Source organism: Fusarium pseudograminearum, chromosome 4 (assembly GCF_000303195.2).
Source record: "Fusarium pseudograminearum CS3096 chromosome 4, whole genome shotgun sequence".
NCBI classification, from domain to species: Eukaryota; Fungi; Ascomycota; class Sordariomycetes; order Hypocreales; family Nectriaceae; genus Fusarium; species Fusarium pseudograminearum.
The window spans coordinates 1311540-1324229 of record NC_031954.1 but is presented as its reverse complement, the minus strand read 5'-3'; the positions used below and the strand labels follow the sequence as shown (position 1 = coordinate 1324229).

The 12690-nt window shown below is 49.5% G+C and overlaps 4 protein-coding genes across 4 annotated transcripts; 1 reads left to right on the top strand and 3 right to left on the bottom strand.

The window, feature by feature from the left end:
* Positions 1-868: 868 nt before the first annotated feature.
* FPSE_11889 (uncharacterized protein) lies at positions 869-4057 on the bottom strand (the record flags this gene model as incomplete). Its single annotated transcript, XM_009265006.1, has 3 exons — positions 869-1085; positions 1136-3984; positions 4055-4057. The coding sequence occupies 3 exons, from the start codon at positions 4055-4057 to the stop codon at positions 869-871; spliced, it is 3069 nt and encodes a 1022-aa protein (XP_009263281.1).
* Positions 4058-4937: 880 nt separating this feature from the next.
* FPSE_11890 (uncharacterized protein) lies at positions 4938-7260 on the top strand (the record flags this gene model as incomplete). The annotated part of the gene is made up of 4 exons (XM_009265007.1): positions 4938-5074; positions 5133-5259; positions 5308-6716; positions 6768-7260. 4 exons carry the CDS (start codon positions 4938-4940, stop codon positions 7258-7260), a joined length of 2166 nt encoding a protein of 721 aa, XP_009263282.1.
* An 808-nt stretch (positions 7261-8068) lies between these two features.
* On the bottom strand, positions 8069-9862 carry FPSE_11891 (uncharacterized protein; the record flags this gene model as incomplete). The annotated part of the gene is made up of 2 exons (XM_009265008.1): positions 8069-9604; positions 9662-9862. 2 exons carry the CDS (start codon positions 9860-9862, stop codon positions 8069-8071), a joined length of 1737 nt encoding a protein of 578 aa, XP_009263283.1.
* An 843-nt stretch (positions 9863-10705) lies between these two features.
* FPSE_11892 (uncharacterized protein) lies at positions 10706-12393 on the bottom strand (the record flags this gene model as incomplete). The annotated part of the gene is made up of 2 exons (XM_009265009.1): positions 10706-11936; positions 12047-12393. The coding sequence occupies 2 exons, from the start codon at positions 12391-12393 to the stop codon at positions 10706-10708; spliced, it is 1578 nt and encodes a 525-aa protein (XP_009263284.1).
* Between the last annotated feature and the right edge of the window lie 297 nt (positions 12394-12690).

The following is a 12690-nucleotide window of genomic DNA, read 5'->3' as shown; positions in this document are numbered from 1 at the left end:
TAATAATACCTCTTGACGCGGGATTATTACCGTTTCCGCGTCCCTTGCCTGTACAACTTCGGAACAGAGTATCATCATGTGAATTTCACAGGGGCTGAATTGTTGTTATCGTTGGTTTCTTGGCGCTTTTGATCCTCGGGTCCTTGGTACTTGCCCCTGGAAAGGACCTCTTACATGCGAAAGTCGACAAGAATATACTCGATCAGGAGAGGAAGATCTGGCTGACCTGAACGACAGAAGCAAGTGCAAGCGAGACTGAAGAGATTTGCTGGACCCATATAGTTGTCAACTGATCAATGGTGAACTGTCAAAAGCTTGTGAAAATGCCATTTCAGAATAGCAAAAACGCCGCTACCGGGAGGCGCAACGCCAGAGGACCCTGACAACCCCTCGGAACCCGAGTGAACGGTTCCCACCACGATTGAGGCGGGTTCTTCCCGTGTGCGCCCCCAAGTCCTCCAAGAGAACGTCAGCTTGTTGAGCAGAGCAAACGACCGGTCAAGGCTTGAGACAGGAATGCTATGAGGTTTGGAATGCGGGTCGCGGAAAAAATACGATGAGCTTGACGCCAGCCGAGATGACTAGTTCAGTGGTAAACAACTCTGAACTGTGGAAACCAAGAAAGTCCCGCAGTTTGAATCTGCGAGGATCGAAGTCATCAAATCTCGTACAATAGATAAACCCGAGGCTGCAATGGATCGGTAGAATCCAGGCGAAATTGCTGTCTCTGATTGTCAGTAACTAATCTAGGTCAAACATTAACAACAACACAAGGCGCAGTTTGCATAAGCGTGGCATATAACCCTCGGTCTGGGCCATCTCAGCTCAAGGATGGCATGATTATTCAAGTCGTTGTGATATTTAACTTCTATTCCTTCTTTTCGATAGGCTCCACAGACTCTGCTGCGGGAGCTGCTTCGTTCTCTTTGGGTTCATCATCCTTCTTTTCTGTTGGGGGTTCAGTGGCTGGTTCCACTGTCTTGACCTGCTTGGATTTGATTATCTTTTGAAGATACTCTCCCGTGTCCCCGAATCCATCTAACTTGCCAAGTTTTGTTGTCAAAAACTCAATGTCATTATTCATACTGGGAGAGTCATTAGCGGATAGTTCATAAGTGGGCTGTGTACTACGTACCTCTTGAGGCCAACTTCCGTCTTGGGGTCCGCATCTCTGAGGCTTGTCCCAAGCTGATCTCTATAGCTGGAAAACACGGGAAGCATGATCATCTGGATAGACGTCTCAGGCAGATGCTTAGTCAAAACACGATGGAGAGTAGTCGTCTCTTTCGCCAATGTTTCCATGTATGGATGAACACCCTTGCCCCCATCCGCTTCCCAGTCTATTGTCTTCATTGTTCTTGAATGAATGGCTGCTCGACCGCTCATGATTTCAACAAGCTTCTGGTAGATGCTGTCCTGATGCTCTTGCAACAAGCGTCTGATCTTGTCAAACTCGCCCATCAAATTCGATAGACTTGCCCCTGATCCAGCATGCCGTCGCACAAATTCCCTAACATGTGGGATCAGAGTAGCTGTAAAAGAGAGTGCCTGGGAGGCCAAGGCTAAATGTTTGGTTGTGATGTTTTTCAGGCCAGCAGAGCGAGTCGCTCCCGCACCAAGAATAAGTTGCGTGCATCTCGAGTTAAAGAGCTGGAGATACGCAACCAGAGATGTTGCGATATCGATGGTCATCGATGGTATTCCATTGATCAAATGAGAAAATTTGGCAATGCCGTCCAAGCACAAAATAGCTGATTTGGGCAGCATAAATGTTTCTGAGTCGATTGTAGCGGTCCTGACCTTCTCTTTGCTGGTCCCATTCGTCTCGATACCATCTTCTTCATTATGCTGTTCCAGCTCGGAATGAGGTATCCAGATCTTAGTGCTGTCAGTCCACTCATGAGGGTCATGAGTACTACTGCCCAGGATGATATTCAACAATTCCGTGTTCTTCTCATTGAAGTCCTTGGCACTCCATTGGTCCGATTCCATGCCTTGAGCCAATTTCTGCATTTCGGTGTCACGGTTCTTTTGCACAAAGTCTTTGATATGTCCATTGACCACATTTTTAAGAGATGTGCCGCTTCGGCCAGATATCGACTCGCATTCGTTGGCAAAGTAAAGGTTCAACGTGAAGTAACGCAGGAAAAGAGTGAGTGGCAGCTGCACAGTTTGTTCTGCCCGCACCTTCAGCACCTTGACAATCTTTTCTATCGCCACATCCACTGCCTGACCAAGGAGGTTGGTAATATCCAAGCTCTTGTGCAGCTCCTCCTGAACCTCAAACATTGCGTTGTCCATTGGATTGTTTGGAAATCTGTCCGGTCTCGGGCTAGAGATGGGCGACCTCACCGGGGGTGATTTCAAAGCATCGGCTTGCGCATTATCAGTGAGTGAGCTTGTGATTTCCAGCAAGACTTTGACTTGGGTGGTAAGTCTCCTGAGTGTCTCTGTGACTCCGATGTAGATTTTGACTAGAAGGTCTTCGCCATCTTCGGGATCCAGAGCGCGCAAATTCCGTGCCAGAATGGACGACTTTTCTTGATTTGACAGATGACGACCGCCACTTGCAGTAGAGACTGACATCATTGACTCGTTGTCATCATCCGTAGAACTAGGTAGAGGCCGTCTGATCAGGTTTCGAATCTCACGCAAGACAGACTCTCGGTAAGCGACCGTTGCAGCAGCGATATGCTTCGCTCGGTGCAACCCGACCATGTTTGGCAATAGTTCAGTTTTCAACCCATCGGTGTTTGTCAGATAAGTTGGGAAAACCGAGGGGGACCTAGTATGGCCAGCCTTGGATCGATTTGCCGACGCATCCCATCTAAGGAGAATCTCTTGATATGACACCGATTCGGCGTGCCTCCGCAAGTCGCGGACCAAGATGTCTTGGAAGTTGGTCTCGTACGCCTTTCCGATGCGTGTACGCAAAAGAGCTAGATCGGCATTGACGCCTTGCAGAGCTGAAGCTGATCGCAAGTCCAACAATTGTATTGTGGGTTGGTCGTCGGCAGTGACATCCCTTTCACCAGCAATAAGGTCCTCCAATGAATCGATACTTGCAAGGGCCTTGTCGATCGCGCCTTCGTCTACCAAAGTCTCGCAAGTCGCAACACCATCCGCGATCTGCTTGAGTTGAAGCACGGCGTCGTTAAGCTGGCGCAAGTTTTCCTGGCGTCTCCGTTGGTGAACAATCTGCAATCCCTTGGTCGCAATCTCCTCATCAAGCGCTTCGAGCTCTTTTCTAAGCGTCTTGATTCTCTCAACGGACTCCGCAGCTTCCGAATGCAGCTCCTTCAAGGATCCCAGTGCTGTAAAGAACGTAGACGAGGCGGTTGAAATGGAATTGATCAGATGAACTTCGATAGTGTCCATGTACCAAGATAGCTTCTCTTGCAAGATTGCGTTGGTAGCAAGAGCTTTCCGAGGGGCCGCAGCGCTTCCGTTAAGCGCACCCTTCCCATCCTCGGTGTTGGCAGGTCGGATAACCTCGGACCGTTCGCTAACGATATCGAAAGTACGAGGGTTTTCGAGATGAAACTCTTCGTCAAAGTACACAGTCGGAATAGTTGATAGAGGTGGCGGTCCTTGTGTGGACCTTCGGATGAAGCCAGCGCTTGGCCTTCGGGCTGGATCGCGGCCATCGTTCGAATTCATCGACGCAAGCGATGCGGTTGAGCCCTTGCGAGTTGGCCGCGGCTTCGGGCCCGGCCGCAAATATCCATCACCACTAGATTCTGTCGGGGTGTCTGGCCGATCAGAGCGCTGCTCCTTGTTGGCCTCTTCGTCGCTTTCTTTTAGTCGTTGCAGCTGCTCGTATAGTGCTCCAACTTTAGTCAGGTACGGGCTGAATTCTTGAACGTCGACCTTTTTAATATTCGTCAAGCTAACCGGGGGGATATCTCGAGCTGTCGGGGGTTTGTGCGCAGTCGAAGCTGGTGCGGAGGTGTGAGGCTGAAGGCCAGTTCGAACAATTGGGGGCTGAAGGAGGGTTGAGATAGCTTCCAGCTGTTAGCCATTGCGACCCAAGGTTCCACAGACAAAAACAAACCATTCTGGCTTGATTCATAAAGCGAAGCAGCCAAACTGTTGGGAGCACTGTCAAGAACACCTCCTACTGAGTGAATGGAGCTCGCCGTAGAGCCACGTCGCGCTGACGGGTGGGGATGCATTTGAGGATGTCTATGGCTGTTACTGCATCACATGTCAGATTCGTACATAGCAGACAACTTGGTAAATAAAGGTATTTATGGCTACCTATGAAAGGGAAGCTCCCCATGGCCCAGAGGCGACAATGCCGTGAGGTTGTCGGCAGACCTGGCTGCGGTGGGAGAGCTGGGAGAGTACATGATCAAGGAAGCTCCGGCTGAGGTGAGGCACAGGAGCTTGGAGGACGGGGTGACGAAGTGGGTGTATTATTTGGGTATCATCGCTGAAAGAACCGAACAGAAAATACGGCAATCAAGAGGTCCTTGGACAAGATTGGAAATGACAATTAGGTGAAGACAAGAGAGGGAACGAAGGAAGAATCAAGAATACGCCGTCATCACCAAAAAGGGTCGTTGGTTTATTACAGTACTGTACCTGGGGTAGGTACCTTGTTCGTCTAGACACCTTGTAAGTTGCAGCTTTGACACCCCTGAAGCTGATGCACGTGACCCAATTCATGCTTGGTGTTCTAGAATATCTGGCACGTATAGCATGGCGGTACTATACGCGTCGCGTCAAGGGGTCAGTTAGGTGCACGTTTCGTTCTTGCGTCCGCTAAATTCACCTAACAAAGGTTGCCCCCCAACTGGAACAAGCCCCTCCATAGATTGCTCCGCAAACAATGTCCCCTGTCTAAAGTCGAATCCTGGGTTTGACAACGACCAAGCAAACGAAAAGGACAGAAGCGATACTATAATTAACTATTCACAACCACAAACAACAAGATGGATCGCGGATCAGTTTACTCGGCTCACGTCTACGAACCGAGTTTCGGTGAGAATGGAGATACACGGCTGCAGCTTCAAACACAGCTCGAAACCTTCATCCTTGACTTTCGCCTCGACAACAATTTCGTATACAGGTTCGTGCTGCGCTGAGCATCATGTACGAGACGGTCAAATGTACTAACAGTTCTATAGAGATCAACTTCGAGAGAATGCGCTGCTCAAGAGGTACTTCTGCGACGTCAACATCAACGACTTGATCAGCTTCAATGAGGAGCTGGCACACCGACTGGCTTCTGAACCTGCCGAGATCATCCCTCTAGTAAGGAACACGCTACAGCGAATACAGCATATATCTAACAACTATTAGTTCGAGAATGCTCTAAAGAAATGCACGCATCGCATTGTCTTCCCCCACGAACCCAAGATTGAGATCCCCGAACATCAACTTCTCCTTCACTCAAACGCCGACGATGTCTCGATCCGCCATCTCGACTCCGAGACCATCTCACGGCTGGTACGTGTCCCGGGTATTGTTATTGGTGCCTCTGTTATGTCATCAAAGGCAACAGAGCTTCATATACAATGCCGCAACTGCGGGCACACACAGAACATTCCTGTCTTGGGAGGTTTCACGGGTGTCACTCTTCCCCGACAATGCTCCCGAAGTCGAGTCCCCAATGACCCTACACCAAAGTGTCCCATGGACCCCTACTTCGTTGCCCATGAGAAATCTCGTTTTGTCGACCAACAAATTATCAAGCTTCAAGAAGCGCCCGATCAAGTTCCCGTCGGAGAACTGCCCAGGCACGTCCTCATCTCAGCCGATAGATACTTGACAAACAGAGTTGTTCCAGGTTCAAGATGTACTGTCATGGGCATCTTCTCAATTTACCAAAACAAAGCCTCCAAGAACTCCTCCACTGGCGGCGCTGTGGCTATCCGTACCCCTTATTTGAGAGCGGTTGGAATCCAGTCAGATATAGACCAAGCAGCCAAGGGTAATGCAACTTTCTCAGAAGAAGAAGAGCAAGAGTTCTTGGAATTGAGCAGACGGCCAGACATTTATGATGTTATGACTGACTGTATCGCCCCCTCTATTTATGGAAACCGTGATATCAAGAGGTCAATCCTTTGCTTGTTATTAGGCGGTTCAAAGAAGATCCTTCCCGATGGAATGAGACTGAGAGGAGACATCAATGTGTTACTTCTTGGTGACCCTGGTACAGCCAAGTCCCAGCTTCTTAAGTTTGTCGAAAAGGCAGCTCCGATCTCCATCTACACATCCGGAAAGGGTTCATCAGCTGCAGGTCTGACAGCGTCTGTCCAACGTGATCAGTCCACGCGCGAGTTCTACCTCGAAGGTGGTGCGATGGTCTTGGCTGACGGTGGAGTGGTGTGTATCGATGAGTTTGACAAGATGAGAGACGAGGACCGAGTGGCGATCCACGAAGCTATGGAACAACAAACTATTTCCATCGCCAAAGCTGGTATCACCACCATTCTCAATGCACGAACCTCGGTTCTGGCCGCCGCCAACCCCATTTTCGGCCGATACGATGATATGAAGACTCCTGGAGAGAACATCGATTTCCAGACTACCATTCTTTCGCGTTTCGATATGATTTACATTGTCAAGGATGAACACAGCCGTGAAAAGGACGAGACGATGGCCAAGCACGTTCTTGGTATCCAGATGAACGGCCGAGGCGCCGAGGACATGACCGAGTCTGAAATCCCCATTGACAAGATGCGAAGATATATCACCTACTGCAAGACGTAAGTTTTCCCTCGCCTCCCTATCCTCCTACTTATACTGATACGCGATAGTCGATGTGCCCCTCGACTTAGTCCTGAAGCTGCTGAGAAGCTCTCTTCTCACTTCGTTTCCATCCGTCGCCAGGTCCACGCTGCTGAGATTGAGGCCAACAGTCGTTCTTCTATCCCTATTACCGTCCGTCAGCTTGAAGCTATCGTTCGTATCACTGAGTCTCTCGCCAAGCTTACCCTCTCCCCTATTGCTACCGAAGTCCATGTGGACGAGGCCATTCGTTTGTTCTTGTGCTCTACCATGGATGCTGTAAACCAAGGCAGCAACCAGGGTAGTCGCGAGTTGAACGATGAAGTCAACCGCCTCGAGGCAGAACTCAAGCGACGTCTTCCCATCGGATGGAGCACTAGTCTGTCCACACTCAAAAAGGAGATGGTCGAGGGTAAGGGATACAGCGAGCAGGCACTCAACCGAGCCCTTATGGTCCTGCAACGGAGAGACACAATCATGTTCAGAAACCAGGGAGCTCAAGTCTACAGGAACGGAGCTTAAAGTAGGAATGACGTCGGTGTAATATGGGAAGGGTTTATTTGGCCATTTTTAGTAGATGTCTTGGTGATAGACGGAGTTAACGGGTAATGAGGCGAAATCATCACGACCATTGTACACAAGCAAACATTTAAAGATACCAAAACTCGATATCGCATTATATATCTGTCTCCTTAATATTTTGACCCTCACCTCATTGATATCCTCCGTTTGTCAGTCGTTTGTGGCGATGCTCAGCGCTTCCTTTCGCCTAAGAATATTCGTGTTCATGGCTTTCCTCTTTCTTTCGAAAACTGATAATGTGTAGAATGTCTCATTACCCGAACATCAAAACTTTGAACTCAATCCAATCCTATCTTTGAAAGTTATTCTGATCGACATTGTTCTTTAAATTTTGCCGCAAATGAGCAAGCCATTCGAGTCAATGCCCTTGTAGCCCTAGTCGAATGGAAGCCAGGCCATCCGCATAATGTTCCAACGGAGGCTTTGAACGTAACGCAATGCCACCCCATCAACTTGTATCTTGCCATATGTACTGTGCGGAATTGGTATTACGGGGTTCGCCACTATGACATTGGCCGATTGGTGATCGATCAGATATTTCGGTTCTGCCGTTGCGTCGAGCACGTAGTGTTGCATAAAGTCACCTAGCACCAGGCAGTCGTTCTCAAAATTGGTGAGCCCTGGTCCTCGGAGAAGCTTCAAATTGTTGGAATCGGTCCGTCATATTATGTTGGGTTGTTTAAGTACTCGCGAAGTAGTGTTCCTCTAATTCGGTATTGTTGTTCGTGGCTCTTGCTGACAAGTCGAATCAATCGTCGAAACCACCCCATTCATCATCCTCATCACTGCTGTCACTCTCACTTGCAGACTCCTCCTCTTCGCTACTCCCCTGATCGTTGTCATCGCTCTTCTCATCTCTTGGGATCGAAGAAACGGCCTCGCCTGTCGACTTCAACACGGGCATGCCAACCACATCACGAATGATGGCACCGCTGTCATCTCTCATATAAGGACCCTCGTCATCGGCAGGAGCATCACCTTGCTCGCCAGATCGGACAAAGCCAGCGACGAAGAATCCCATTACACCCTGTCCATCATCCTTGTAAGAGCGAATGCAGCCTTCCGCTATTTCCTCGTCTCCTTCGCATGCTTCGGGTAGTCCACGAACGGGCCATTCTCTCATGCCAGAAACCTGGTCCTTTCGTTGAAGAATACGCCAGCCTCTTCGTTTGGCAATGTCGGATTCGAGAGCTCTCATGACAACGCGCTCGTTTTCTTGCACGTGAACAGAACAAGTTGAGTATGTGATCTTCTTTGCTGATGGGAACCGGAAAGCATGTAATAGAAGAACCAACTGGAAGGACGATAAAGCCTCGAGACGTGTTTCTAGGTCCTTCTCTGATTTGATCGCCGTTTCGTTTCCATCGTCATCTATCATGACATTTTCAGGGGCTGGCTCGACCTTTTCGTGTTTCCTTTTGCGATTGTTTGGTTTTGCTGGTGGCGTTTTTCCGTTACCGCTATAAGGCTCTGGTAGATGAAGATCAGGCATCGAATCTCGGCCAACGATTCCACTTCCTGAACAGCTGGGATCCAGGAGCAATGCTCCGACTGACTTGTAGTTGTCTGCTGTGGGCTTCACTTGCATGAAATCTTGGCCAAACCCAATCTTTGTCATGTAATCTGAGCCAGCTATTTTGACCATCTTGTGCAGTACCTGTGATCTTCTGGAATCTTTCTCGAATGCATAAATGGTTTGCGCTGGTGTGTCGAATTCGGGTGTATGTTGCTTGACGATAGCTGCCAGGTGTGTTGTCTTATTGCCAGGGGCGGAACACGCATCGATCAGATCTCCGTCTTCTGACCTGGGATCCAAGAGGTAGGCCGGAAAGCAGGATGCCTTATCTTGGAGGATGATTTTGCCAGATGTATAGGCCTCTGTTTTGGTGAGATCGATACCTGCGGTGATTGCCACGAGATTTGGTACGTGTGAGTCGATGTATATGAGTCTTCCAGCATTGGTAACAACCTCATTGATAGATCGAGCTCTGGTGTACTTGGAGAAAGTGGTCTCGAGCTGCTCTTCCAATGTGCTCTTCACGGCGTTGACACGAACCCATCGAGGGTAGTTCGCCTCCTCGCCTGCGCATTCCCTCTCAACTTGCTCTTTTAGAGCCTCGAGTGTGGGCATCTTTCTGCGAAGTCGCGCAAGCTTAAATTCCGAGCTGATGCGCGCTTTGTGCCTCTCGATAGATGCGCGTAGGCCATGGCTTTGCGGAAGCGCAATTCCCTTCTTGGCCAGCAGGAGGTCATGAACAAGAAGTAATGATAATGTCGGAGTGAGCTTGATTCATAGGTTAGCAAGCATTTATGGACCATGGAATTGAAGAAAATATCAAACCTTTCGCTCTAATTTGAGAAGCTCTGATTTCTCAATCACTTCTTTGAGGATGGGACTCCATTTGCAGCTCTCCAAGACTAAGGCGTAGACCTGGTTGGGAGCAGACTTGAGGCCCTTCTTTTTGAAAACACGGGACTTGAGACTTCCACCTTCAGATGAAGACCCTGTAACAATCTCAGCAGCCTCATGATAAAGAGACATATTTGAGGCGATTCGAGATGTTGTTGTCGAATGAGTTGAAGATGAAGTGAAGAAGAAAATTAAAGTGAGAATTGCTGGTATGATGGTTTAACCGGGGTTTAGCCGATAGCAAGATCGTGTAAGTCGTTTTTGCCTGGTATCAATTGAACTTCCTAGCAAAGTTAATAAAACATACAAGAATCCGTTTTGATTGATACGTTATTTAAATAAAGTGTGTTGAAATCTAAGCACTGAACCTCCTGTGTTAACCGCTGTGCGCTTTCTGGATAGCAACATTCGAGTGATTCCAGGTGTCCACAGGCTCACCTCTAACTAACAGTCTACTCGAAGAGAACTATCACTGAAACAGTCCAAATATGATATGCAGCGGGTCAATAATTATCAGCCACGGTCAAATGTAGAGTCTTAATTCACTTGTATATGCTTGAGCCGGTCGCTTTATATGAAAATGGGTATCTGCCTTTGATTCATAATGGGCGAAAGAAGTTGCGCCTAGCGCAATCGGGTACTTGTCAAGCAAGGTATGTCCTCGATAAATATACATGTTAAGAAGCGAATCGAATCGAATCATCCAACTATTTTCCTCCCCTTAACTTCCTGAATTCCAGTGCACCGCGCGAAGTTTGAATGAAGAAAAAAAACAAATGCCTTGCCGTGAAATCGCCATCCCTATATTCTCCAGTCCAAAGCAAAAGGGGGTTCCCTAGAACGCCCCTCTTATACAAGATGCGTTTTAATAAATGCATCGTTGCAACGAAATGTGGTAAAAAAAGCTTTGGTCACCTGGGCTGCTATACATGTCATTATATCAGCAGTCGAGGTGATCTGATAAGAATGCAGAGTTTAGTGACGGTGGCTGCGACGGCGGACGTGGCTATATCCGCTGCCATGCTGGTGGGCATGTCGTCGGACGTGATCCCTCTTGTAAGCGGGAGCAGCAGCAGCATCCTCAGTCTGAGCAGGAACGCTGGCTGTCTGAGTGACAGTGACAGTGTTCCAGACAGTGTGGACACGAGTAGACTTGCACTTCTTGGGCTGGTCAGGCTTGCCAAAGATTTCAGTTGGCTTGGGGGCGTTGGTGAGAGCGCTGGTAGCCTCGGCGGCGGCATCAGACACAACTCCGGAGACAATGGGCACAGTAGGCTTGGGGATGGCGACGGTGGGCTCCTCGGTCTTGTCGGCAGGCTTGGTGTACTGGGGCGCCTCAACGGCGGAAGACTTATCCTCAGGAGCCGAGTTGGTAGCGGAAGGCTTGACAGAGGGCTCAGCGGAAGGCTTGCTGGGCTTCTCGTCGTCGTCGCCCTTGTTGGGCATGGAAGGAGCATCACCGTAGGAGAAACCGCTGAGAGGGTTGTTTCCGGGGAGCTTATCCAATTTACCGGTGGTCTTCTCATCAATCTCAGATTTGATTGTGCAGTCGCCCTTGTTGAGGCCGTAGAAAAGACCGGGGCAGTTGTCCATACCCAGGGTACCAGCGTTGCAGGTGTCGATGATGTGCTTCAGGAGCTTCTCATCCCAGCCAGCCATGAAGTCAGCGTGGCTGCTGTAACCAGTAACATCACCGTTGGAGAAGACAAAGGGCTGCTTGCCCTCTCCCTCAGTCCAGCGGCCCTGGAATTTGTTAGTGTTCCAGTAGGCCTCGTAGAAGAGATGAGGGACGTGGATCCAGCCCTTGGGGCAGTCGAGGTAGCCGTCGTTGTCCTCAGGGTAGGCCATGTTGTTCTTGAAGTCGGTAAGGCCAGCCTCAGGGTTGTAGCAAGAGGGGAAGTGAACATCAGCTCGGAGAGGAGAGAAGGTGCCGTCACAGGTTCGGTCAGGGAATCCGACGCCCTCGTTCTTGGTGATGGGGTCACCGACACCAGCTGTGGTACCGTCTGACTTGGCATCCCAAGAGGGGACAGTGTAGTCGTTGTTGGCGCGAGGGCAGGTCATTCTCGCGGCGTTGACAGGACCCTTGGAAGGGTCAAGGTTGGGTTTGGCGCCAGCCTTGGGCATGGTGCGGGTCATGGCATCACCAGCAACGATCTGGAGACCAGCAGGGAAAGGCTTGATCTCATCGTGAGTCTTCTCGAAGCTGATGGGTGTATTAGTGAGGTGCGCAAAGAGCGGCAAGGTGAGATGAAGTGAGACATGGGGGGAGGGGTTTGTCGCAGATTGACGACAAAGTGAAGAAATTATACTTACAAGTAGTAGGCGTTGAAGTAATCGAATTCGACATCCTCAAACTTGCCAGACTTGGGATCTTGGAAGTAGAGACTGGGGAACCAGTAGGCACTGTTGTCACCCTTGATCATGGCGTTGCTGCACTTTGACTCCATGAGGTCCTTTCCAGTGGCGCTGGTGCTGAAACCACTTCCACCCATGATGTTGTGAACGTGAGTAGAGGTTTCTCCGGGGAAAAGAATGGGGTCCATGCGACCTCTGGTGAGCTGCTTGTTGGTGAAGCGCAAGACGGCGAAAGTGCCCTCATCCTTAGCGGCGGAAGCAGCACCGGCTAGAAGCGCGGCGGCGGCAATGAAAGTAGACTTCATGATGACGATGTTGGTGATAATGGGTGAATGATAGTCAAGTGTTGAGTTTGAATAAAGTCTTGTGAATAAAAAGAATCTCTAGGACTCTGAGCACTGGAAAGCGGAAGGCTGCTAATTCTTCAAGAAGAAGCGGAAGAGAGGAGAACCAGTGTAAGGCGGGGGAGGGAAGCACGCAGGTGATACCGGAACACCTGTGAGAACCTAGAATGAATTTTTCGTTTCGCAACCGCCCAGACTCGTTCACAATCACTGCCGTTTGGGTGTGCGTGATGTGATTCAGAGCGAGCGAGGTTGAGG